This window comes from Clarias gariepinus, chromosome 7, assembly GCF_024256425.1.
Source record: "Clarias gariepinus isolate MV-2021 ecotype Netherlands chromosome 7, CGAR_prim_01v2, whole genome shotgun sequence".
NCBI classification, from domain to species: Eukaryota; Metazoa; Chordata; class Actinopteri; order Siluriformes; family Clariidae; genus Clarias; species Clarias gariepinus.
In genome coordinates this window covers 22811150-22838164 of record NC_071106.1, presented here as the reverse complement: position 1 = coordinate 22838164, position 27015 = coordinate 22811150, and the positions used below count along the sequence as shown (strand labels likewise).

General features: G+C 37.9%; 1 protein-coding gene across 1 annotated transcript in view; it reads left to right on the top strand.

The window, feature by feature from the left end:
* Positions 1 to 18899, top strand: part of chd2 (chromodomain helicase DNA binding protein 2) — a 186769-nt gene extending 167870 nt beyond the window's left edge. The window contains exons 31-38 of the mRNA XM_053499720.1: positions 319 to 435; positions 582 to 719; positions 869 to 985; positions 9952 to 10130; positions 10513 to 10612; positions 10790 to 10985; positions 11275 to 11521; positions 17267 to 18899. Of these exons, the coding sequence (XP_053355695.1) occupies positions 319 to 435; positions 582 to 719; positions 869 to 985; positions 9952 to 10130; positions 10513 to 10612; positions 10790 to 10985; positions 11275 to 11521; positions 17267 to 17549 (1377 nt within the window). The 3' untranslated portion in view covers positions 17550 to 18899. The remainder of the gene's footprint in view (positions 1 to 318; positions 436 to 581; positions 720 to 868; positions 986 to 9951; positions 10131 to 10512; positions 10613 to 10789; positions 10986 to 11274; positions 11522 to 17266) is intronic.
* Positions 18900 to 27015: the final 8116 nt, after the last annotated feature.

The window sequence follows — 27015 nt, the reverse complement described above, 5'->3', positions numbered from 1 at the left end:
TGAAAAGTAATTGCTAAATAAGAATAATTGAGTAATTAAGTGATTCATAATTTATGTAGTCATTTTTTAAAAATTAATTGATTATTCAACTTTTTTTTTTAAATGTGTTGGGGCACCACCTGACATTACACTTGGTATTTTTTTAATACTAGCAATGTTAGAACAGAATGCAATTTTATAATAATCACATGTGTAAACATCTGAATTGCTGTATTGGAGTAAATAGTATTAATGATCATTGTTTAAGAGCTACTCTTAAGGAACTTTCAAACTCATCATTTAGTTTGCATGATGCAATAGTATTTTTCTTATTTTCAGTCCCAGGTAAAAAAAAGAAAACCTCGAGTAAAGAAAGACAAGACACGACCTGAACTGGCCAGTGAAATTTCATCTCCTCATCTCTCTGAACACACTTCAGAGGAAGGTGAAGTTAAGGTATGTTCCCCTTTGCAGGCGGCAATAAGGAAGTTCACATGAAACAATGGAGTGTGCAACGCCCATTTTGCAGTGGCTGTTAATTGTGTCTACTGGTCCTTTTTCATTTTTATTGAGCTTTTTCCATTTCTTTGCATGTGTTCCAGGATGACAAAGCTGAAAAATCACCTGCAAAGAAAAAACAGAAGAAGGACAACAAAGAGAACAAAGAAAAACAGGGCACTGTAAAGAAAGACAAGGAAGGGGACAAAGACAAAAGACGGGCAAAGCTGAGGAAAGACAAGGTTGTTGGTGTTTACTTTACTTGTGGATGTTAAATCAACTTATTGTTTAAAGAGACAAGGTTCTATAGAGCAAATTACACTGATATTCAGAGCGGTGTTAATCCTGCCAGTGTGTTCTAAAAGCTTGTATTTGGGGATTTCTTTTCCAGATAAAATCAGGAGGGAAAAGTAAGAAAACTCAGGGACCAGTGCACATTACAGCCGGCAGTGAGCCAGTTCCTATTGGGGAGGAGGATGATGAACTAGACCAGGAAACGTTCAGTATTGTGAGTCTTTCTATGTCTCTATGTCTAGCCTAACTGAAACAGTTTCTCCAGTTCTACCAAATACTAAGGAAGTGTATATAAATTTTCGACTGATGAAAGTAATAATAATAAAAAAAAAAACATTTAACAAATATGTTAATATTTATTGATCTAAAACAAAAACAGTAAAGAAAGAGGTGTATGTAAATATCTGATTTCAACTATATATAGTGTAGACCAGACGTACATACTGCTTGTAAAGACATGTAAAATATTTGAATTTTTTTCCCAAAAAAATTCAAGAAGTGTGTTTTAAGTTTAAATAGAGTTGTGTATCAACTAATTTAAAGCTTCTGCAGTGCCACTGAGTTAAACAGAGCTGGTAACTTGTAAAGTTATGATATATGTACAAACTTTATTTTTATTTTTTAATGAAAATGCTGCATGCCTAACCTTCCTGGAGAAGCTTTATCTGAGTCTCAGCTGAACTTTGGATTTTTGCATGGGACGAAGCTAATAGAATTTAATGCTAATTACTTACTTTGAACTCGCATCCTGAGTGGCAAACTTCTTGGTCAGTGCGCAGAGCAGAAAAATTTATAATGACTAAGACCTATTGTAATGTGGCACCTTTATTTGGTGTAAGAATAACTTTAGAAAACTATTCACTTAATTTGTGCCGAAGTTGAAGTGGATCAAAAAGAGCTGGTAGTGAGCGGATTTTATATTTGGATTGCAATCAGATATTTCAGATGTTTCCACGAGCACTGTGCTCATTCTAGCATGAATGATAGGACTTAAAGGCAGCTTTTGTTCCTCATTTAAGTGGCTCATTTAAGTCACACAGCGCTCAATTGTAAGGAGAGGGACCCCTGACCCCTGTCTGTGTGTGTATATATATATACTCAACAAAAATATAAACGCAACACCTTTGTTTTTTGCTCCGATTTTTTATGAGATGGACTTAAAGATCTAAAATTCATTCCAGATACACAATATTACCATTTCTCTCAAACATTGTTCACAAATCAGTCTAAATGTGTGATAGTGAGCACTTCTGCTTTGCTGAGATAATCCATCCCACCTCACAGGTGTGCCACATCAAGATGCTGATCTGACATCATGAGTAGTGCACAGGTGTACCTTATACTGCCCACAATAAAAGGCCTCCCTGGAATGTGCAGTTTTGTCTCACAGCAAAATGCCACAGATGCCACAAGCATTGAGGGAGCGTGCAATTGGCATGCCGACAGCAGGAATGTCAACCAGATCTGTTGCTCGTGCATTAAATTTCATTTCTCCACCATAAGCCGTCTCCAAAGGCGTTTCAAAGAATATGGCAGTACATCCAACCGGCCTCACAACCACAGACCACGTGTAACCACACCAGCCCAGGACCTCCACATCCAGCAGGTTCACCTCCAAGATCGTCTGAGACCAGCCACTCAGACAGCTGCTGAAACGATTGGTTTGCATAACCAAACAATTTCTGCACAAACTGTCAGAAACCGTCTCAGGGAAGCTCAACTGCATGCTCGTCGTCCTTATCAGGGTCTTGACCTGACCACAGCTAATCGCCGTAACAGACTTGAGTGGGCAAATGCTCACATTCGATGGTGTCTGGCACGTTGGAGAGGTGTTCTCTTCACGGATAAACCTCGGTTTACATTGTTCAGGGCAGATGGCAGACAGCGTGTGTGGCGTCGTGTGGATGAGCGCTTTGCTGATGTCAATGTTGTGGATCGAGTGGCCCATGGTGGTGCTGGGGTTATGGTATGGGCAGACATCTGTTATGGACGAAGAACACAGGTACATTTTATTGATGGCATTTTGAATGCACAGAGATACCGTGATGAGATCCTGAGGCCCATTGTTGTGCCATACATCCATGAACATCACCTCATGTTTCAGCAAGATAATGCACGGCCCCATGTTGCAAGGATCTGTACACAGTTCTTGGAAGCTGAAAATGTCCCAGTTCTTGCATGGCCAGCATACTCACCGGACATGTCACCCGCCGTTGAGCATGTTTCGGATTTGCTTGACCGGCGTATACGACAGCATGTACCAGTTCCCACTAATATACAACAACTTCGCACAACCATTGAAGAGGAGTGGACCAAAATTCCACAGGCCACAATTGACAATCTGATAAACTCTATGCGAAAATGATGTGTTGCACTGCATGAGGCAAATGGTGGTCACACCAGATACTGACCAGTTCTGAGTCCCCAGACCCCCAATAAAGCAAAAAACTGCACACTCCAGGGTGGCCTTTTACTGTGGGCAGTGTAAGGTACACCTGTGCACTACTCATGATGTCAGATCAGCATCTTGATGTGGCACACCTGTGAGGTGGGATGAATTATCTCAGCAAAGCAGAAGTGCTCACTATCACACATTTAGACTGATTTGTGAACAATGTTTGAGAGAAATGGTAATATTGTGTATCTGGAATGAATTTTAGATCTTTAAGTCCATCTCATGAAAAATCGGAGCAAAAAACAAAGGTGTTGCGTTTATATTTTTGTTGAATGTATATATATATATATTTTTTTATTTAAAATGACATATATATATATATATATATATATTTGTGTGTCTCATTTTAATTCATTTATTTTACTTTGTGTGTGTATACACTGTATAACACTGTATTAGTATGGTGCTCCTAATAATTCTTTAGGTGAGTGTGTATATATATATTGTAGCGTTTTTACGCCGGAAAGAATGCTGGAGAGACGAGTGAGCTTATTTGCTGCCCAATGCAATGGCTGGGAGTACTTTATTTAGCACACAGCAGGTATGGCATGAGCAGCACCTTCACTCAGGAGCCTACCTCCAATTCAGTGTCAGCCTGAACTGGAACACATTTCACACGTCACACCCCCACACACACAACAGGGCCGAAGCCACCAACCCAAACACCTTTCCCCATCATGGTGAACACACCGACATTCCCGCAAGGCATGCTGGTCGTCAGCCGCCGCCCCGCCCACGCCACAATATATTACACACTTACCTAAAGAATTATTAGGAGCACCATACTAATACAGTGTTTGACCCCCTTTCGCCTTCAGAACTGCCTTAATTCTATGTGGCATTGATTCAACAAGGTACTGAAAGCATTCTTTAGAAATGTTGGCCCATATTGATAGGATAGCATCTTGGAGATGGAGATTTGTGGGATGCACATCCAGGGCACGAAGCTCCCATTCTACCACATTCCACAGATGCTCTATTGGGTTGAGATCTGGTGACTGTGGGGGCCATTTTAGTACAGTGAACTCATTGTCATGTTTAAGAAACCAATTTGAAATTATTCAAGCTTTGTGACATGGGCGCATTATCCTGCTGGACGTAGCCATCAGAGGAATGGGTACATGGTGATCATAAAGGGATGGACATGGTCAGAAACAATGCTCAGGTAGCCCGTGGCGTTTAAACGATGCCCAATTGACACTAAGGGGCCTAAAGTGTGCCAAGAAAACATCCCCTTCACCATTACACCACCACGCACCAGTGGAGATGAGTGGTACCAAGGTGGGGTCTTCTGCTGTTGTAGCCCATCCGCCGCAAGCTTGTGTGTGTTGTGGCTTCACAAATGCTTTGCTGCATACCTCGGTTGTAATGAGTGATTATTTCAGTCAAAGTTGCTCTTCTATCATCTTGAATCAGTCGGCTGGCACTGGATATTTTTTCCTTTTTACACCATTCTTTGTAAACCCTAGAAATGGTTGTGCGTAAAAATCACAGTAACTGAGCAGATTGTGAAATACTCAGACCGGCCCGTCTGGCACCAACAACCATGCCACGCTCAAAATAGCTTAAATCACCTTTCTTTTACATTCTGACATTCAGTTTGGAGTTCAGGAGATTGTCTTGACCAGGATCACACCCCTAAATGCATTGAAGCAACTGTCATGTGATTGGTTGATTAAATAATTGCATTAATGAGAAATTTAACAGGTGTCCCTAATAATCCTTTAGGTGAGTGTATATATAAATCTTTAGTACTAGTAAAGTACTGTAAGTAAGCATGATAATAATTAAATATTCTTTAATAATAAAATCAATAATTATGTTCCTGTGTTTATGCAGTAATTTGGTCTTTTTATTTTATTTTTCTATTTATGTTTATTTTTTGCTCCCGAAATACATTTTAGGCAGAGACATCTGCTCGGTCTTGTTAATTTGTTTTAAAAACCCCAATTTTGCGAATTCCCCCAGCAGCGAAACTGGTTTTATAACTTCACACCTATCGTGAATGAAAGGTAAGAAGAGGGATTACAGTAACTGAGTTTCTGTGGGTGTTCACCTCGGAGCGCACTGTCATGTTGTATTCAGAGAATAGACTAAAACAAAATCATGTTTGCTTCAGCATTGGAAACAATATTGTATTGTGTTAACTTTATTAAAGATTATTCACTTTTGTATTTTTGTTGCACTTCATCTTTTTGCACACGCATGGGAATTTTTAAATTTGAACGGAAAATAATAGTAGGCTGGTAGAAACGTTATTTTTCATATAACTTAAATGGCTGAATGAAGTTAAATATACACAATAAATTAATAATTGCAGTTGCTTTACATTTGAGCACTCGTGTAAATAGATTTTTCATTGCAAATAAAACCATATCATAATTTGTGTCTAATACTATTTTATTCATATTTTACATCACATGCAGTTTGTAATTTACTTGCGATTGTACTTTTAAAGTGTAACCTATGTATCTACAGTATAAGCATATTTAACTACTTTAGCAATGAATGAGAAATTTGGTCGTTCTGGCTTTTAGATAAAGTTCTTATTTGATATAATTTTATCATTTAATTAATTATTTTATTATAAACATGATTTGTATTCCTTTATAATTTTGTCAAGTATAGTCCTTTATGTCTGCAATTTTTCATACTCGTTTATCATCCTTTTGATCAAAACGCTGCCTTTTTTGGGGGGGTGGGGAGGCGGTTTCCTGATTTTTTCCCGAATTTAGTCGTGGCCAATTTCTTCCAGTCACTAGGGGGCTCCCACATTAAGCCTACTACTACCACTCAAACGGAAGGGCCGAAGACTATCACGTGTTTTCTCCGAACCGTGTGACGCCAGCCAACCGCATCTTTTCGAACTGCTTGCTCACGCACCGTTAGGGACGGAGGAACACACTCAGGGGAAAGCGCTAGCCGCAGACATATATATATATATATATATCATGCTAGGGTACTTGTACAGTGGTTACCTAATCGGAATGGTTATTACTGTCGCGCTTACCGCCGTGTAAAGACGACAGCGGCCAAAATAAATCAGTTGCTTTTCAAAGTCATTCGTAAAATGGCCACCAGGTGGCGCAAAGTGACATTTTTACTCGTCACAGTAAATACAATAGTGATGGTAATTTCCATATGAGTACTTTACACAACAAACATGAAAAATCTGAACCAGAGCTATTGATATGTACTGTACAATAATAAGTAAAAAAAAAAAAAACCTTGGTTAAATGTTGTTTAGATCAAGTTCACTAGCTGACAATTTGATTTGTACAAAGTATAAACTGTTATATAGCGTATCTCTGTATCTGTTTATTGTTATTTAAGTTCTGAGTTATTTCAGGTACTTTAAACACATTGTTGTGTTGCTCATGTTAGGTCTGTTAGGTATGAGATGTAGTGGGTCATTTACAAATGAACACCTGATTGGGTTATTTTGACCCAACAACTGGTTTGTTAATTATTCTTTCGTTTTTTCAAATGGCAGCCTGCAGGATGTTACAAATATTACTGTTATTGTGTCACAGGTGTAGTTTTAAGAGTTGATTAGACAGGAATGCGTGTGTATATACAACTCAAAACCTCCATCAGCTATTAAAGATAGCATCTATTTAGAAAAAATGCCCCAGCGATTTCGGAGCTTCAGGAAATCTCACGGCGATCTGGGCATAACAACTCATGTCGGGCCAACTCACGTCGGAAAGAATTTATAAACGGTTTCTAAACGTGGGCTATTGTTTTTTTTCTTATAATATTTGTTAATTCAATTTAAATAAGGTTTGGGCTCAGGACTTCGATTCGGCATCGTGATCCCCCTCTTTAATTTCCTACGTAGTCTGAATCAGCGCTCAGCTGCACACATGAAGTTTTCCAGAGCGAACCGGCAGAAGTCAACTAATGATTATGAATGCATCGGGAAAACAGCAAGCAGACTGACTCTGACTATTTAAAAAAAACGCTTGAGTTCATTTTCTGATATGCGTGCATTATGCTGTGTTGTTGGTACACACTTTCACTTTTTATCTCCCTTTTAATAAAAATGCTCCTGATATGAGCCGACACAAGCAGCTTTGTTTCAGTCATAATATTTATTAATCATGAAGGGCGACATATACAGTGGTGTGAAAAACTATTTGCCCCCTTCCTGATTCTTATTCTTTTGCATGTTTGTCACACAAAATGTTTCTGATCATCAAACACATTTAACTATTAGTCAAAGATAACACAAGTAAACACAAAATGCAGTTTTTAAATGATGGTTTTATTATTTAGGGAGAAAAAAAATACAAACCTACATGGCCCTGTGTGAAAAAGTAATTGCCCCCTGAACCTAATAACTGGTTAGGCCACCCTTAGCAGCAATAACTGCAATCAAGCGTTTGCGATAACTTGCAACGAGTCTTTTACAGCGCTCTGGAGGAATTTTGGCCCACTCATATTTGCAGAATTGTTGTAATTCAGCTTTATTTGAGGGTTTTCTAGCATGAACCGCCTTTTTAAGGTCATGCCACAACATCTCAATGAGATTCAGGTCAGGACTTTGACTAGGCCACTCCAAAGTCTTCATTTTGTTTTTCTTCAGCCATTCAGAGGTAGATTTGCTGGTGTGTTTTGGGTCATTGTCCTGCTGCAGCACCCAAGATCGCTTCAGCTTGAGTTGATGAACAGATGGCCGGACATTCTCCTTCAGGATTTTTTGGTAGACAAAAATGGTTTTCATGATTTCAGAATTCATGGTTTCATCTATCACAGCAAGCCTTCCAGGTCATGAAGCAGCAAAACAACCCCAGACCATCACACTAACACCACCATATTTTACTGTTGGTATGATGTTCTTTTTCTGAAATGCTGTGTTACCTTTACGCCAGATGTAACAGGACACGCACCTTCCAAAAAGTTTAACTTTTGTCTCGTCGCTCCACAAGGTATTTTCCCAAAAGTCTTGGCAATCATTGTGATGTTTTTTAGCAAAATTGAGACGAGCACTTAGATGAACTTAATGTTCTTTTTGCTTAAAAGTGGTTTGCGCCTTGGAAATCTGCCATGCAGGCCGTTTTTGCCCAGTCTCTTTCTTATGGTGGAGTCGTGAACACTGACCTTAATTGAGGCAAGTGAGGCCTGCAGTTCTTTAGATGTTGTCCTGGGGTCTTTTGTGGCCTCTCGGATGAGTTATCTCTGCGCCTTTGGGGTAATGTTGGTCGGCCAGCCACTCCTGGGAAGGTTCACCACTGTTCCATGTTTTTGCAATTTGTGGATAATGGCTCTCACTGTGGTTCGTGGAGTCCCAAAGCTTTAGAAATGGCTTTATAACCTTTACCAGACTGATAGATCTCAATTACTTTTGTTCTCATTTGTTCCTGAATTTCTTTGGATCTTGGCATGATGTCTAGCTTTTGAGGTGCTTTTGGTCTACTTCTCTGTGTCAGGTAGCTCCTATTTAAGTGATTTCTTGATTGAAACGGGTGTGGCAGTAATCAGGCCTGGGGGTGACTACAGAAATTGAACTAAGGTGTGATAGACCACAGTTAAGATATTTTTTAACAAGGGGGCAATCACTTTTTCACACAGGGCCATGTAGATTTGAAGTTTTTTTTCTCCCTTAAAAATGTATACCTTCATTTAAAAACTGCATTTTGTGTTCACTCATGTTATCTTTGACTAATAGTTAACGTTTTTTGCTGAGCAGAAACATTTAAGTGTGACAAACATGCAAAAGAATAAGAAATCAGGAAGGGGGCAAATAGTTTTTCACACCACTGTACTTGCTGATTAAACACTGCATTTTTTTTTTTTGAAAGTGCGCGCAATGTGAGCAGCTTTTATTATTAATAATTAAATAATAATTTAATGCTGGACATAAACAGCTAAAATCACGATGATTATTATTCTTTTGATTATTATTATTAGGGTTCAGCGTAGATCAAAAAGCTGCACGCACAACTCACTTTCACTTTGCACAAGGCAGTGTTTATTGTTTATTGTATATTTAAAGTGCATAAACACAATAAAGCAATAATGTTTTAGGCTAACATATCATACATTTTTTGTAGTCTTTTTGCACGCGGGGTGCGTTACAATAATATTAAAAATAACAATAATAAATTTGGAGCTACTAATAATAATAATACTGAATGGAGAAAGCGCAGTCAAAGAAGTATCATCATTGAAGGACGGAAGAAAATGAAAAACAAATACATATCAGTATTTACAATTTGAGCTTCACACGTTTATGAGCTCTGTCGCTTGATGTCAATTGCCGCCTAAGAGACATAACACATTTTCGGCTCAGTAGACACACAATACTTCAGACTGAAACACGACTGCCCCCTACAAGTAATGAAGGGCATTTTCACAGCTTGCCGTGCGCAGCCGCATCCCTTTTCTCGAAACGTGCGTTCTTAAAGGCCAGATCTGTATGTAAATGTACACAGCTGGCAATTCACCCTACCTTGTTGGTTTTAAAGCATTGGAATATGAGGTTATAGCACGATTTATGTGTTAAAGATTTTCTTTATCTCTCTGTCCTTGTGATTATTTTTATGCCTGTCATCTGTTTTTACAGTACATTGTTTTCTATTAAATTTTTTACTTTGGTTTATATGTAATCAATCAAAAAAACAGTGTAGAAGAGAAAACAGAAAAAATAGCTTAAATTATGTCAAAAGCTACTTAACTTCACTTTACTTAAATTCATTTTAACTTGGGTAACCTGTGTTTAGTGTAAAGAGCGAATGAGGCCAGTGAAGAAGGCTCTTAAACAACTGGATAAACCTGATGAAGGCCTGTCGGTGCAGGAGCAGCTGCAGCACACACGTGCCTGCCTGTTGAAGATTGGAGATCGAATCACAGAGTGCCTTAAAGCCTACAGCGACCCGGAACACGTCAAAACCTGGCGCAGGTCTCACCAAAATTTAACTGTTTTGTTTGGATCAACAGTGAGATAATACATAATGTCTAAGTGATGCATACATTTTTTTTGGGTTTACTCCATTTGTGAAGGTCAATAAGTTATTATAATATAAATTATTTAAAATAGTTTAAAACTAATCCTAAAAGAATTTACATGTTTATGATTAAGTAAAGGATCACACATATCATGACAGATATTGAGCACTTGCTGTCATCTTGAATGATCTTATCATTATAGTTTTTTATATTTTATTTTTTATAAATAAAATAAAAATAATTGCATAACTGAGTGGACAGATTATTTATATGTCTTGTTGAACACATTGTTTCTTGAAAAGATTTATTCTGAATTAGCTTTTTTCTCCTTTTAGAAATCTCTGGATTTTTGTATCCAAATTCACGGAGTTTGGAGCAAAGAAACTGCATAGGCTGTACAAAATGGCTCAAAAGAAACGCTGTCAAGAGGAAGAGGTAGGCCTGCTTTTTACCCAATTTGGCAAATATTTTGGTGTAACCACATCAACCAATCAGTGTAAAATTTTTAAACTAGCTAAACAGTCTTAATTCCTTTTAAATTATGATCTATTTACATTTTTTTTTCCTATTTGTTTCCCTTTTCCTGTTCTCTTCTGCATACTGTCTGTTTAGAAAGAGCACAGAAAGAAAGATGACCCGGCCAGAAAGAAGCCATTTCGTCCTGAACCTTCTGGATCGAGTTGGGACTCCACTGGCACACAGCCTTCATCCAAACCACACCCAATACAAAATCTTCCAACAGGACCCCCATCCCACTCACACCACCGTGAGCTCTACAACCAGCACAAGAGACACTTCTCTAAAGATTGTGAGAACTAATGAACATGGGGGTTTTGTAGCAAAGTTGAATAATTTATTTAATTATACCTGGAAGAGCAGATAAGCTGGGCTTTAAATTAAATTTAAGGATGCTTTAAATCATTTGAGACATGTTATTTTTTTACCTTCAGGAAAGGGTAAAATTAGTTAATTTTCATATAATTACAGAAAATAAAAGCAGCAATATGTATTAATATTTATTGTGGTTATGTTACTATTATCTACGTTGGATTCTTTTGCCTACAGTTCCCTTGCATGAATTACATTTTTATCCACAGATCGGGGAGATTGGCAAAGGGAACGTAAATATACCTACCCAGGAAACAGTAACCAGCCATGGCAAGGTGACCGACATCACTCTTATGATCAGCATCGGTATAAGGAGCATCACTACAGCAACCGGCGGGCACACTCAGACCTGTACCGCAGTAGTGGCTTCCGGAACCAAGCCTCAGCCCGTAAACGGGTGTATGATCAGTACAGCAACGATCGAGATCATCGCGATCACCGTGACTATTATGACAGGTACGAAAAATTTTATTTACTGCTAATTAAAAGCCACAATTTATTAACAGTTTGGTTTTAAGCTTTAGTGTTCAAACACCTATACTTTTCCAATAGAGTGCCTTGCAAAAGTATTCAGACCCCTTAAACTTTTCCACATTTTGTCACTTTACATAAATCCCTTTTTGGGATTTTATGTGATAGACCAATACAAAGTGACACATAATTGTGAAGTGGAAGGAATAATTGCATAATTGTGTTTTGTGCATTTGTATTTGGATTCTTTGAGTCAAGTTTTTTGGAATATGTCTCTACCGGCATTGCACAGAGAATGAAATCTTTGCCTATTCCTCCTTGCAAAATTGTGTAAAGCTGCTTTGCGGGAATCACAATTGCTAAACGCGCTATACAAATAAAATTGAATTGAATTGAAAAATTGTGCAAACTAAGTTAGATTGGAAAAGCATTTGAGAACAGCAATTTTTAAGTCTTCCCACGGATTCTTAGTTGTATTTAGGTCTGGACTTTACCTTAGTCATTTTAATACATTATGCTTTAATCTAAACCATTACAGTTGTAGCTTTGGCTGTATTTCTATGGTTGTTGTCCTGATAGGAGGTAAACCTCTGACGTAGTTTTGAGTCTTTTAAGATTGCCCTGTCCATCTTCCTACCAACTCTGAACAGCTTCCCTGACCCTGCTGAAGAAAAGTAGGCTAATGTTGCATTTAGGCCAAAAAGTTCAATGTAGGTCTTATTGTACCGAAGTAATTCTTTCTGTGTCTTCCACATGTCTTTTTTTTGCCACTCTCCCATGATCACCAGATTTATGGAGTGCACGACTAATAGTTAATAGTTGCTGATCTGTGTATTTCTCCAGAGTTACCATGCTTTTCCAGAGTTGCCATTAGCCTCATGGCTTCTTCTCTGATTAATGCTTTCCTTTCTTGGCCAGACAGTTTAGGTGGATGGCCATGTCCTGATCAGTTTGTGGTTGCAGTGCCATACTCTTTCTATTTTCAGTGCTCCATGTTCAAAGCTTGGGAGATTTTTTTATAACACAGCTATATTCCTGACCTCTGGTGTGTTGCTTGGCTTCATGATGCTGTTTTTTTAACTAATGTCATCTAACAAACCTTTGAGGGCAGCTGTATTTATGCTGAGATTAAATTGCACATAGGTAATTTACTAATTAGGTAATTTGGCCTTATTAGTGTTGGCCTCATTAGAATGGCTTTTAGTTAGGGGAATTAGAGTTAAGGCAGCTGATTACAAACACACGCCACATGTTTCCTTTTAAGTCCTATCACAAAATGTAGAAACATTTAAGGGTTATAATGTACTCTTGCAAGGCAAGAGTGGGTGCTTAGGAAAACATTGTTTTATTAATGTTTAGTAAAACCTAGACATATGTCATCATTACAGATCTGGCCATTAAGAATGCACGTTTCGAGAAAAGGAATCCTGCGACTTGCTGGTGTCGAGCTCGAACTGTAAATACTGATATGTATTTATTCTTCATTTCCTTCTCTCCTTCAGTGATGATACTTCTTTAACTGCGCTTTCTCCATTCAGTATTATTATTATTATTATTATTAGTAGTAGTAGTGCTCCGAATTTATTATTATTATTATTATTATTATAACACACCAAGAATACAAACATGTATGATATGTTAGCCTAAAACATTATTGTTTTATTGTGTATATGCGCTTTAAATACACACTAAACAATAAACACTGCCATTTGCAAAGTGAAAGTGAGTTGCGCATGCAGCTTTTTAAACAAAAGGCTGATAAACGCACGTGCAGATATGAGCAGATTTATCGATAAAACTACAGACATGAAATGAAACAAACACAAAAATATATGCTACTCGCTAAATGCAAATCCAGCTATTAAGTCTGATTCAATTGCTATTAATAATTATTTTTATTTTTTTTAAATCTATTTAAGCAGAGACATCCGCTCTCTTTTCAATTTATCTAAACCCCCCTAAATTATTATCCTGTTTAGGCAGGAATGCGTGTGTATACAGCTCAAAACCTCCATCAGTTATTAAAGATGAATCTATTTAGAAAAAATGCCCCGTGATTTTGGAGCTTCAGGAAATCTCCCGGCGCTCTGCGCATAACACCAACTCATGTCGGAAAGAATTTATAAACGGTTTCTAAACATGGGCTATTGTTTTTTACTTATAATATTTGTTAATTTAATTTAAATGAGATTTGGGCTAAGGACTTCGATTCGGCATTGTAATCCCCCTCTTTACTCCATAGTTTTAATCATGCATGAAGTTTTCCAGAGCGCACCGGCAGAAGTAGACTAATAATTATGAACGCGTCGGTATGACTCTGACCATTTAAAAAAACGTTTGCGTTCATTTTCTGACGCGCTCAAAGTTCACCAAAAACAATACAGAACAGCGCACATTATTTGCTTTTAAACATTTACAAAATCATTAAGTTTTTTCGTTATTGTGAGTGCGCTTAAATAAAAGTTGAGTCTTATAAAGGCATGTAGTCTTATATAGTTTTATTATATAGTTTTTGCACATTAATCTGACAACAGTTTTTTCAGCCTGTCACGGCGTGCGCCCAAATCAATATCGCTCCTTGCTCACTAGTTAGGCATCCTCCCCTTCAGACATGCGAAGCAGCGGGGCCGCAGAATAACACATGACTGGAGAGCTATCGTTGCTATCGTTGCTCGGGCTTGCACCCCGTGCTATAAAATACTCGGGGTTTGTTGGGCTAAAAGCATAGTTTTCCCGAGCGCGAGGAATTTTTTTGTGCTAAATAATGTTTATGCAGTATAATAATTCTTATTAATCCTGGGTTGTTCTTTTAGTGTCACTATAGTGCTTTACAATGCCAGACAACATTCGAATACAAATTATTCACCCTCCCCAGGTGTGAATCGGCTGTTCTCACTCAGAGAAACTGAAATGCACTTTTCCCCACTTCAAAAACCTCTTGAATCTGAGGCTCTTCTGGGGACTTTGAGTGATTTCAATTTGTGTAATTTGAGATTCTAAAGTTGACATTGTTACCTTTTTTAATCCTTGGAATGGAAAAACTTGAGATTTTCCTTATGATAGCGTAAATTGCATTGTTTTTAATCAGTCTATACACAATAATATTCTTTGGTATTTTTTTTTTTTAAACGGGTATGGGGGCTATCTTGGTTTATTGATCTCCGTGCCTGGTTTAGGTTTAGTATTCATTGCGCATCTGTTATATTACAACTATCATAACACTCAAATACCTTTTATTGGGGGTTAAGTGACTGATGTGCCTAACATTTTTCAGCTGAGCCTTTGTTTCACTGAAAACGACCGCGACACCCCTCTCTCTCTCACACACACAAACACACACACAGAGCTGACTAAATCATTAGCACGTCCCTCCCCCAAACAGCACATTTACTTTCTATCCATTTACTTACATCTGAACTGAGTCGTTTGGGTAACATGGGTCGAACCCGTTACAAATCATAACAGTCTACTGCATTTCATTCTTATAATAACGCACAAACACAAGCGGGGCTGAATGACCGACATCAGCTGATGCAGTAGAACGTCCTAACACTGTTTTAATTTTATGGTCATTTATTTTAGTTAATAAATCTACTATAAATTTAAAGAACACAAGATATAAGACGACACAAAACCCTACAGGCGTCTTTTCTAAATACACGTGATAAAATCTAAAGGCTCACTGTGTTAACATTTATTTTGTTTAAATTTGATCCTAATAAAATTTAACTTAATTTGAATTCTACATTTGTACCGTCATTTTAGTTCTGTGATTATGAATTTGTTTAACTACAATGTTTTACTTGATTTTATTCGCTACTGCAGTTCTAAAACTCCGTGTCTCATTAATCCAGCGGAGAATGAACTAAGGCATGAGGCGTCAGTCTGTAGTTATATAGCGCCACTCAGCGGTAAAAGCCAGCAAACGCACAAAGCCAAACAGTACCGCCGAGCGCCACGACGGTAGAACCTACATTCCGATTAGGTAACCACTGTACAGTCACAAGTAAATTACAAACTGCATGTAATGTTGTAAAATATGAATAAAACAGTATTCGACACATTTATATGATATAGTAGTATATGCAATGTAAAAGCTATTTACACGGGTGCTCAAATGTAAAGCAAACGCAATTATTAATGTATTGTGTATATTTAATTTCATTCAGCCATTTATGTTATATGAAAAATAACGTGCATACCAGCCCACTATTATTTTCTGTTTAAATTTAAAAAATGCCCGCCCTTGTGTGCAAAAAGATGAAGCACAACAAAGAATACAAAAGTGTATAATCCTTAATAGAGTTAGCTTAATACAAGATTGTTTCCAATGCTGAAGCCAACATGATTTTGTTTTAGTCTATTCGCTGAATACAACACGACAGTGCGCTCTGAGGTGAACACAGAACCCCAAGTTACTTTAATCTCTTATGTGTGAAGTTATCAAACCGGTTTTACTGATAGGGGAATTCGCAGAATTGAGGGGTTTAAAAAACGATTTAACAAGACCGAGCAGACTTACATAAAAGGTGAGAAGAGGGATTACAGTAACTGAGCGCACTGTCGCATTGTATATACTGTACAACACGCGCTTATCAGCTTTTTGGAAAAAATGCTGCCTTTTGTAAAGTGAAAGTACTTTTACAAAAGACGAACAGCTTTATTTCAGTCACAAATTCACAATCGCATCACATTCCAGCTATTATTTTCTGCCAGGGTTAAATAATGAATGAAATGATTATTTAATCCTGGACACAAACAGCAAAAAACATTATGCTTATTATTATAAAAAGCCAGAAGCACTTTGTGTTCATAAAATAATATTTACTTAATATGATATATATATATATATATATATATATATATATATATATATATATAGTTCATTCATGTCTTCTGATGATGTCGACACATTTTGACGTTTTAAATAAGATATGTTGGCATATTCACAATCAGGACATTCGCATAGTTAACACTATCAGATAGCCTACTATCAGGAAATAAAATTAAATTTCAAGACCATTTTAACCGAGGCTTTGCCATATCTTTAATTTTTTTTTTGTCCCTGTTAAGACATTACAAAAACTATATAAGAAACTTTTAAAGCACGATTTTGGGCATCTCAGTTCATCATTATAAAAGTAATAAGAAGCACCTATGCACACATTCATCATGAAAGATCTGTTGTAAAATAAAATAGAACTCATGTTTGCTGCAGCATTGGAAAAAAATATTGTTTTTGGCTAACTAATTATACACAATTCTTCATTGTACTTGGTCTGGCTTTTAGATAAAGTCCTTCCATGTGCCATCCGACGGATATTTAGTGCAGCACAACACATTTATTTAAATTCCCAAATGTTGTTTGCGGCAAGTCACGGCACACCGCGCGCCAAACTGCGGCATCTTGGGGAAAAACGCCCCTTCTTAATGGCCACATCTGTATATACAAAAGTTTAAAAAGTAAAAAGGAAATTTTATTGGCTTATGTTATTGACTTGGATATAGTGATGTATGTGGATACATTCATGGGGTTGAAAATATATTTTAGGCATCAAATAGTTATGCAATAAATAATTGATAAATATCCTACAAATGAACTGTATAAAAAAAGTTTATTAAAAAAAAAGACAGCCAGACAGTTCCTGAAGATTTTGTGAAATAGGGGTACAATCTTGCACCATCATATATATATATTTTTTTATAATTAATATTTATATATTTTTACAGGCATCCAGACCCAAAGAGGAGACGCACAGATGACTACCGCTCTGCAAACTACCACCAGGGAGGAGGTGGAGGGGGCTATAGTCAGGACTTTCGAAGGGTGGCTGATCATCGGGGTGTTATGGGGCCTGATCATTACAGGGCATTTCACCCCGACAAACCCCCTCCTCTGCTTGACCCACGCTCACCTCAGGTGCTGAAATCGCCTCTTGAGTCTCTCTCTCCCTTGGAGAGAACCATGGAACCCAAACCCAACCCAGATCTTAATTGGAACAGGAAGACATGATTTAATTCTTAGTGCTAGTGGACTGTGTATGGAGGCAACAGGTAGAAATGGGGACACCAGTCCCCTCCTACATCTGTAGACTGATGATCCAATTAGTGGAGCTCAAGCCTCTTGTTGTTAAGCTCTCTGGGTCTTATGGGGCTAAAATGATGAATGAGTAAAGCCCTGTTAGTCCTGTGGACTACTGAATAAATTTTTAAAAAGTATTTGAAGTGTGACCGAATCTGGGAGCTTGGAAGTGCCTCACTTATTTGTCTATTCTTCTGTCATGAAAAGGAAATGGAGAATTCCCAGTACGGTTATTAAGTTTTTTTTTTGTTGTTGTTGTTTTATGGAAGAAAAAATTATATTCAATCACATATAAGATGCAAAATAATCTGAATTGTTTAAATCCTGTATTGTCCCAGTCCCTGTCTTGAACATTTTAGTGTTATCCCTGCTCCCAAACCATCTGATTTGCTAAAAGGCAGAGTTGAAGTGTTTTAGATAGGCCTTTGTACTTTTGTAATAGGCCTCATTAAATTATATAATAAAAATCCCCACATTCCCATAGTTGGCTGACTATGTAGGTTAAATTTGCTTCAATCAACCACATGGTGATGGAAATCTGCATCAGTGCAGGACTTGTTGAAACACTAAATAACTAAACATAAAGCTGTACTTTTTTCAGTGGCTGTTTTCCTAAAAATAGGTACTGTCAGATATTTACATTGCACTAAAAGAATTGTACTCTACAAATTTCCAGTTAGAAACAGTACAAATGTTGACATGATGCCAAGTGGAAATGTCTTTATTGAAGCAAAAGCTTGTGGAGCAGGAAACATTGAGTTTTTGTTATCCCACCCAAATAGGCCAAAATTAGATTGCTGTGCTAGTAAATGTTTTGTTTTTAAGTTTCCCCTCCATCTGTGCCTTATTCTTTTGTCTAATGAAATGGAATTTTAGTATGTTGCATTAAGAAGAAACGTGGCATTATCCTGAATGAGGCATATATTGCACTACCTAGGGTGTAGAAGTAATTTTCGTACTTTTTGTAGTGCATGTATCTAGAGAAAAAGGAGGCCTTTGGGATTTTGGTTTTTAAACAAGATCTTTGATGGAAAGAGGCTGAGTATTGTTGGTGCCTGTCATAGACTGTGGAAGTGGAAAACACTTTCTCACAATGAAACAGTGGCATGGGTGTTACAAGGAGTTGGAACTCATCTCTCTTCTTCTTCAAAGAAACCCTTTATTCTTTAAGGAGTACCAATTAAAGTAATTTATATTTATGAAAACAACCACCGTTCACATGAACTTCACTGTACATTCTGTTTATAAACATGTATGTATTAAACTTTGCTACACCACCCAGTTTTGTGTTGTTGTGTGTTTTAGTGAATCTACTGGATAAAACGTATATTTATTTTATGAGAGCATGTAATGGACACAGTGGAGCCCCCGGAGGAAACTCACCAAGCATGGGGAGAACATGCAAACTCCATGCATACAGACGCGGTAATACTGAAGCGGGAATCTAACCCTCAAACATGGAGGTGCGACAGTGCTAACCACTATGTCACCAAGCCTCCCTGCTCACCTGCTTCAATTAAGAAAAGACTATTAATTAGTTAAATCAGGTGTCCTGGGAGCTGAGATAGCACTTATAGGTGGTGGAGGCGAAATGAACTTTCAGAAATGGAATTAGGAATCAAAGGAAGGAAAGCTGGTGAAGGCGGTATAATGCATTTGTTAATGTTTTATTAGAAAACCTTGAGTCCCACCTTTCATGTGATTGTTACAGTACTTTGACACTTGAAGTACCACCTACCTAAACTTTGTTGTTGACACCCTTTCATGGAAGTATTTTATAATTGCAGTGGCCTCTTTCAGCAGGATAATTAAATTAAAATTTATTTGTATAATGCTTTTAACAGTGGTCATTGTCACAAAACAGCTTTACAGAATCAAAATAAAATTATGGAATTGTGTACTGTATTAAATGTGTAAGCATCTAAATGATTAGCTCGCTAATAAGCAAGCCAAGGGTGATGGTGGCATGAAAAAACTCCCTTGGTAGTAGCAGGAACCAGAATCAACAGGGAACCCATCCTCATTTGGGTAATAATGGACGTCAGGGCTTGTTTTGCAGTCATACTGTGTGTTAGACGGATGTTCAATATAACAACTTATGTCCTTAAGTTAACATAAAGTCCAGTTTGTTATTGGAGGCTCAGGTAGAATTTAGGAAGAAGTGTCAGAGTCCTCCTCCTAGGGTTATGCGCCGTCATCCTCAACCGCTGGCTCTTCCGCCTCCTAGCAGATCATTCCGGTATTGTGGCATGAGACCATTTAATGCTTTATTGGTCAAAAGTATTGTAAACATATTTTAATAAATATACTTGTGCATGCAGCAATAACTGATAAAATATTAGTTTTAGTCAAATCTAATAGAGTTGAGCCAAGGACCACGTGATGTCACAGTATCAAAGACATCATGTGGTGATGTTTAATATGTAGTATGCACCCAACGAACTTTAGACTTGCAGCTATCTTAGATATAAGATGCACATGATGTCATAGTAACCCTAGACAAGACACAAGCTCAGCAGATCTTAACTGTGATTTAACAGGCATTGGATACACATGCAACATGTCAAATTAAAGGGACACACTCAGTTATATGAAAACAGTTTTTTTCAGTCGCTAACAAGCGTTTGTCCAAACAGTTGTCACATTTTCAAAACTCTAAACACAATTAGCACAGCATCGGTCTTTTGTGGCCATACCATTCACACATTTCATGTCGTTTTCACCCAATATGCAGTCAGTGAACACATTTCCACAATGCTTACATTTTCTTAACAGACAAGCTATACCTCCCAACAAAATTATGGACTGTTTTCGTAGTATTTACGAATGTTAACACACAACATCCCACAATAGCAAAAACAATATTCCAAACCTTAGATACAGTATAAAAACCTCTGCTTCTGCAATGATATCAGTTCAAAAACAATATCAATATCAAAAATATATCTCAGCTGATAATAAACAAACAATTGAATAATTGACACACAGCTGATTTATGTTGGGTAAATTGGGCCAACCACAGCTTATTCCATTCTGGCTTAGACTCAGTGGGGTTTATAAGGCAAGACTTTGAGGAGTGATGTTTTTGGAAACAAAAAAAAAGACAAACACTGTAATGTCTGGTCGAGGAAGAGTAAGAGCAAGGGGCCCAGGGAGAAGAGCAGGCCCAAGGAGAGGGCAAGGTAGAGGTGTAAGAATGCGTGGTGGTGGCATTCCAAGGGCTGCAAGAACAGTAGTCAGTGATGAAATTCGTGCCACTATCATTGACCATGTAATCAACCATGGTCTTTCACTAAGAGAGGCTGGTGAAAGAGTGCAGCCCAATTTGAAGCGGTCAACGGTTGCCTCTATTATACGCACCTTTAACAAACCAACAGGTAAGTTTTGCATTTTACATGGATTGTTTCTATTCTCACTTGACATGTCAATATGGTCATACAGTAATGCATATGTTGATTTTTTTGTTTTTCTAAAGAATGCAATGTCTTCCACCCTCTGGGGGAAGAGGAAAGCTCCTCAGTAATGATCAAGAGCTTGCCATTGTAGAAATGGTTGCTGCAAATAATGCAATAAAACTGCGTGAAATTCAAACTAGAATTGTGGCGGACCATGAGATATTTGACAATATCGATAGAATCAGCCTCACAACCATTACGCGGACATTGTCCAAACACAGAGTGCGGATGAAGCAGCTCTACACTGTTCCCTTTGAGAGGAACAGTGAGAGGGTCAACGAGCTACGACGACAATATGTCCAGGTATAGTGTATATTCAATTCAATGTCCAGTTCTATAAGCTTTGCACTTTGCAAGTAGGTAATCTACACAATACTAGGTTACAGTACAGTATGGTATACTGTAATAACATGACTTACATAAACTTTGTTTCAGAGAGTTATGGAATTGGAGGCCAACCAGGCCCCTCATGAATTCATATACATCGATGAGGCAGGATTCAATCTGGCCAAAAGGCGTCGACGTGGACGAAATGTAATTGGAAAAAGGGCCACAGTTGATGTGCCAGGACAGAGAGGGGCAAACATTACCATGTGTGCAGCAAATGCAAATGCAGGATTACTCCTTCACAGATGTCAGGTTGGACCCTATAATACAGAGCACTTGCTTGCCTTTCTCAATGATCTCCACCAGCGCCTGGTTCCAGAGCAGGGTCAGGAGGGTGAAAACATGAGGACCTTTGTAATTACCTGGGACAATCTGGCTTTCCATCACTCGCAAGCAATAACAACATGGTTTGAAGTCCACCCAAGACTGGTAAGTCTCTTCCTTCCACCCTATTCACCTTTCCTCAACCCCATAGAGGAGTTCTTTTCTGCATGGAGGTGGAAGGTTTATGACCATCAGCCACATGACCAGATGTCCCTCCTTGAAGCCATGGATGCTGGCTCCAGGGACATCACAGTTGATGATTGCCAAGGGTGGATCCGACATACCAGGCGGTTTTATCCCAGGTGCATCGACTTGGATAACATCAGATGTGATGTTGATGAAAACATGTGGCCTAACCCTGAAGATCGCAGAGATTAGATGCAAATTTTTTGCCTTTTTTTTTGCCCCCCTCCCCCTCCCCCTCTTTTTATCTTGGCTTTTTGCTGTTGTTTTTTTGTTCAGAATGCTCTTGTGTGTTTCATGGATATTTTGTTCACTGTAAGCAATACTGTAAAACTTTTTCTGTTCTATCATACCGTGTTTCTACTGTACCTCCTGTAGTAAACAGTAAAGAAAAAAAAAACTTGTTTGCTTTTTACTGGAATGCTTTTGAATGTGAACATTACTGTACATGTGGACATACAGTTACCAACCAAGACATTTCTGGTGTCAAAATGGTGGATTGCATGTTTTGCATGCAAATACCTGTAAAACTGAAACATAAAAGTCTATGCAGTTTTTGTAATGTCAATAATAGCCAGTATTTTGAAACCTGGTGTACTTTGATTGACTGCATGTACCTTGTGAAGTGAAAACAAGTGTTATTCTTTGACAGAATAATTTCATTTTGAGTCAGATTTATAGTGTTTTTGTAAAGTTAGTGTGTGCAGAGAAAGATGTGTTCTATTTTGAAATGAAGAGTTAGTATATATTTAACAAAATGTATTTTTGAGAAGAAAATTATCCATTTGGCCAATTGTGTTTTGTAGGTGTGAGTCTGTGTTAAGAGTTTAGAAAAAGTATCTGAAGTATGGGTAAGCGCTTGTTAGCGATTGAAAAAAACTGTAATAAATTTAATAAAAGTATACACAAAATAAAATATGTGCATCTACATAGTGACTAATTTAAAAATACAAAGTATAAGGCCCAAAATAAAAGTACAAAAATATAGGGGGCCTGGGTAAGCATCAATAGCATAATGAAATGCATAAAAATTCAAGTATCTGACCTCCTTTGAGGCAGGACAACACCAATTTGAAGATCAGCTTAAACAAAAAAACTGAAAAAAAGTGAAAAGATAATAGAAATTAATTATAAAGAAAAATAGGTTATAATTGGAAAAAATATCAGTAAGAGGTATATGACGTAGCAAAGAAAGTGTAACTATAATGGGTTAATATTTTGATAAGAAATAAAAAAAAATGTACAGAGGAGGGGCAAGATGAGTGCCCTTCCCCTTGCAAAAAAACTGTATAAAAAGGGCACATACGTCACAGTCAAATCAGTCTGTTCTTGGTGATGCTTGGATTCACAACAGCAGATTTCAAGGCTGGCTCACTTTGTTTTATTGCTGCAATAAAACTTATCCGTACTTCATCTAGATCTGCACAGAGTGAGATCTAGATTAAGAGTGTGAAGACTCTCTCTGCTGCATACTAAACCAACTGAAGCTTGTTTATGCACCTACTTAAACGACCAGACAGTAAGGCAATATAATAGTCCAACCTAGAGTTGATGAAAGCATGAACTAATTTTTCTGCATTGTTTAGTGACAATATATTCTTATCTTGACAATATTTCTAAGATGAAAGAATGCTATCCTGATAATATTATCTACATGAGCTTTAAATGACAGAATGGAATCTATAATCAGAACTTAGAGATAAAGGAAAAGTTTTATATCAGCCTTTAGCTAGACAATTGGCCGGGGTCAAGGTCAGCTGCTAATTTAAAAGATTTTGAAACCACTGCTGAGCGAAGAATTAATTATTTTACAGTTTTTGTTTATAAATTTCACACTTATTGCAGAATTTGGCCCACCATGTCAAAACTCTACACACAAGCCAATCAAACATAGACACTGCAGAATAACAACTCACATCTTTGTCAAAATGAAACACTGCAATCAAAACTTAACACTCCTTTCTAAAAATTGAATACTTGCAACAAAACCATACACACAAGTGCCATTTCAATTACCCTTTTATATCACTAGCAACACACTGATGGGCTTTATATAAAACACTCCAGTCTTTGTGTTTCTATTTTTTAATTAGTGGTGCTTGCGAAGCGAAGCACTACCATTGTTATCTCTCAGGTTTATTACAGTTTTTTTTTTTGATTGCTTACACACTAAAATTAAAAGTAGTACACAATTAGCAAAACCTTACACTCAAAAAGCAAAACATCAGCCTATATTTGCGCAACTATAAGCACTTTGTCAACCTCACACTTGTTGCATAACTCTACACACAGTGATTTGCAAAACACTAAACACACTTAACATACATTACACACAAAAATCTATCATGAAGTCACTTCCTTGCAATACCAAAGCACTGATTGTCAAATTACCGCACTGTCCAACCAACTGGTTCAACACAGTCATCAAGTGTGCAAACACTTGTTTGCTTAATTGTAGATACACCAATCAGGTGTTTAAGCACTATAAAAAGCAGCAGGTGAGTTTATCAGTCTTTAAGCTCAATGGAAAGAGCTAAGGTGTCAAATCCAGGTGTCATGAGTAAAAGTCCTCCCCAGTATTTTGTTCCATACACCTGGATTTGCTAATTACTGTATTCTATGCCGTATCAGCACGTCTGTTACCTTGTCCTGTGAAATTACTGTACTATTTGTTTACTGTTTTTTTTCTATATAGGATTGAGGGTCAGGAACGACAAGGGGGAAGGCCTCCTATATTCACAGCAAGAGAGGGATAGTAAACATGGTTTTGGCCAACAATGCTATAACACTCAAACAGCTCCAAGCTAACATTGTCAATAACCATGTCAGTTTCAACGATATCCATCAGTTCTCAATATCAACACTTGCACGCATTCTTTAAAAAAAAAGCATATTCAAATGAATCATAATAAAATTGCAAAAATAAATTTGCAAATTGAAGCAAATTTATAGAGTGCCTTTCAAGCGATTCCGAAAGGGTAAAACAACTGCAGCATGATTATGCAGAGGTATGTATTCACTTTAGCAGTGTGATCTTGCATACTGTCTTATAATTTTTTACAGTACTGTAATATGTACACTATTCTTCAGGTAGTTTCACGAATGGATGGAGAGGAGGTCCAGCATGAGATGAAGCTTGGTTCAACCTGAAGAGAACAAGAAGGAGGGGAAGAAATGTCATTAGCCTCAGGGCTATAGTCAATGTCCCAGGGCAACGTTGGGGAAATATAACACTGTGTGCAGCCATTACACAGAATGGGGTCCTCCACCGCCATGCCCATATGGGCCCATATAACACAGCACTCATACTTACATTCCTGGACCAACTGCACAACATAGCAGCAAATTAAATCGATCATATGCAATACATTGTTGTCTGTGACAATGTGTCTTTCCACCGCTCTGCTCTGGTTCAGAACTGGTTTCAGCAACATCCACATTTCACCATTTTATATCGTCCACCATACTCTCCATTCCTCAACCCTATACAAGAGTTTTTCTCGGCATTGCTGTGGAAGATATATGATCTCCGTCTCCAGGCTAAGGTACCGATGAGAAGCCATGGAGGAGGCCTGTGACCAGATGGAGGTATCAGTAATACAAGGATGGATTTGTCATTCAAGACGTTTCTTCCCAAGGTGTCTTGCTAATGACAACATTGCCTGCAATGTTGATAAAATTCTCTGGCCAGATCCAGCTAGCCGAAGAGACAATGTCTGGTGTTTTTTTCTTTTGTACTGTAACAGTAAACTTACAGTACAATACGTAAAGTGTCATGTTGTTACAGTACTATGAATCTCCCTGTCAACATTTTGGGCATATTGAGAAATAAATGAGTTTCTTCAGTGTGCAACATTGGTCTTGTGTAGTGTTTGGTGGATTTACTTTATATTTGTACTTTATTGATGGTAGCCTACTCTAATCATAGGGAAGTAGAAGTGCTAAAAGTACTTTAGGTTTATTACAGCAGAGTGTAACTCGTGCAAACAGAGCATGGTAAATGTGAAATGTGTGCTTCTTATGGTAAAAAAGTGTGGTTTTTAACCATTAGTGTATAGTTTTTACAAGAGTGTTTAATTATGCAAAGGATCTGTAGTGTTTTGCAAATTGGGTGTGTGGTTGTGCTAATTGTGTGTACTATTTCGAAAACACGGGCCCTGTTTTAAAAATCAGATTGGTTTAACCACAACAACCTGTCTCTGAATGTTGACAAGACAAAGGAGATGGTTGTTGACTTCAGGAGGACACGAGGCGACCATTCTCTGCTGAGCATCAACGGCTCGTCTGTGGAGATTGTCAAAAACACCATATTCCTGGGGGTCCACCTGGAGAAGGACCTCAGCTGGTCCTTCAACACCAGCTCCCTGCACAAGAAAGCCCAACAGCGTCTCTTCTTTCTGACAAGACTGAGAAAGGCCCAGCTTCCACCCAATCCTGACCACCTTCTATAGAGGGACTATCGAGAGCATCCTGAGCGGCTGCATCACTGTCTGGTTTGGGAATTGTGCCATATCGGACCGCAAAACCCTACAGCGGACAGTGAGGACCGCAGAGAAGATCATTGGGGTCTCTCACCCCTCTATTGAAGACATCTACACCACACGCTGAATCCGCAATCCACCAGCATTGTGGCTGATCGGACACACCCCTCACACTCCTGCCATCTGGTAAAAAGGTACCGAAGCATTCGGGCACACACATCCAGACTGTGCAACATTTTTTTTTTCCACAAGCCATCCGTCTCCTTAACAAAAAGGGACTGAACTGATAAACACACACACACACACACACACACACACACACACACATTATCACTCAGCTTTACTCAACTACATCAAAACATTGAGACTGGACTGACTAATCAACACAAGCGCAGACACACTGACCTACACTACCAAACTATCGTACATACAAATCTGTAAATGCTTCACTGTTTATCTCTTTTGCACAATATTCATTACTTTTTGCACTAATTCCTAAATTCTTGCTGCTGTGTTTACTACCTCAACACCATATTTTATGGTCTGTTACGTGGTCTCTCCATGAAA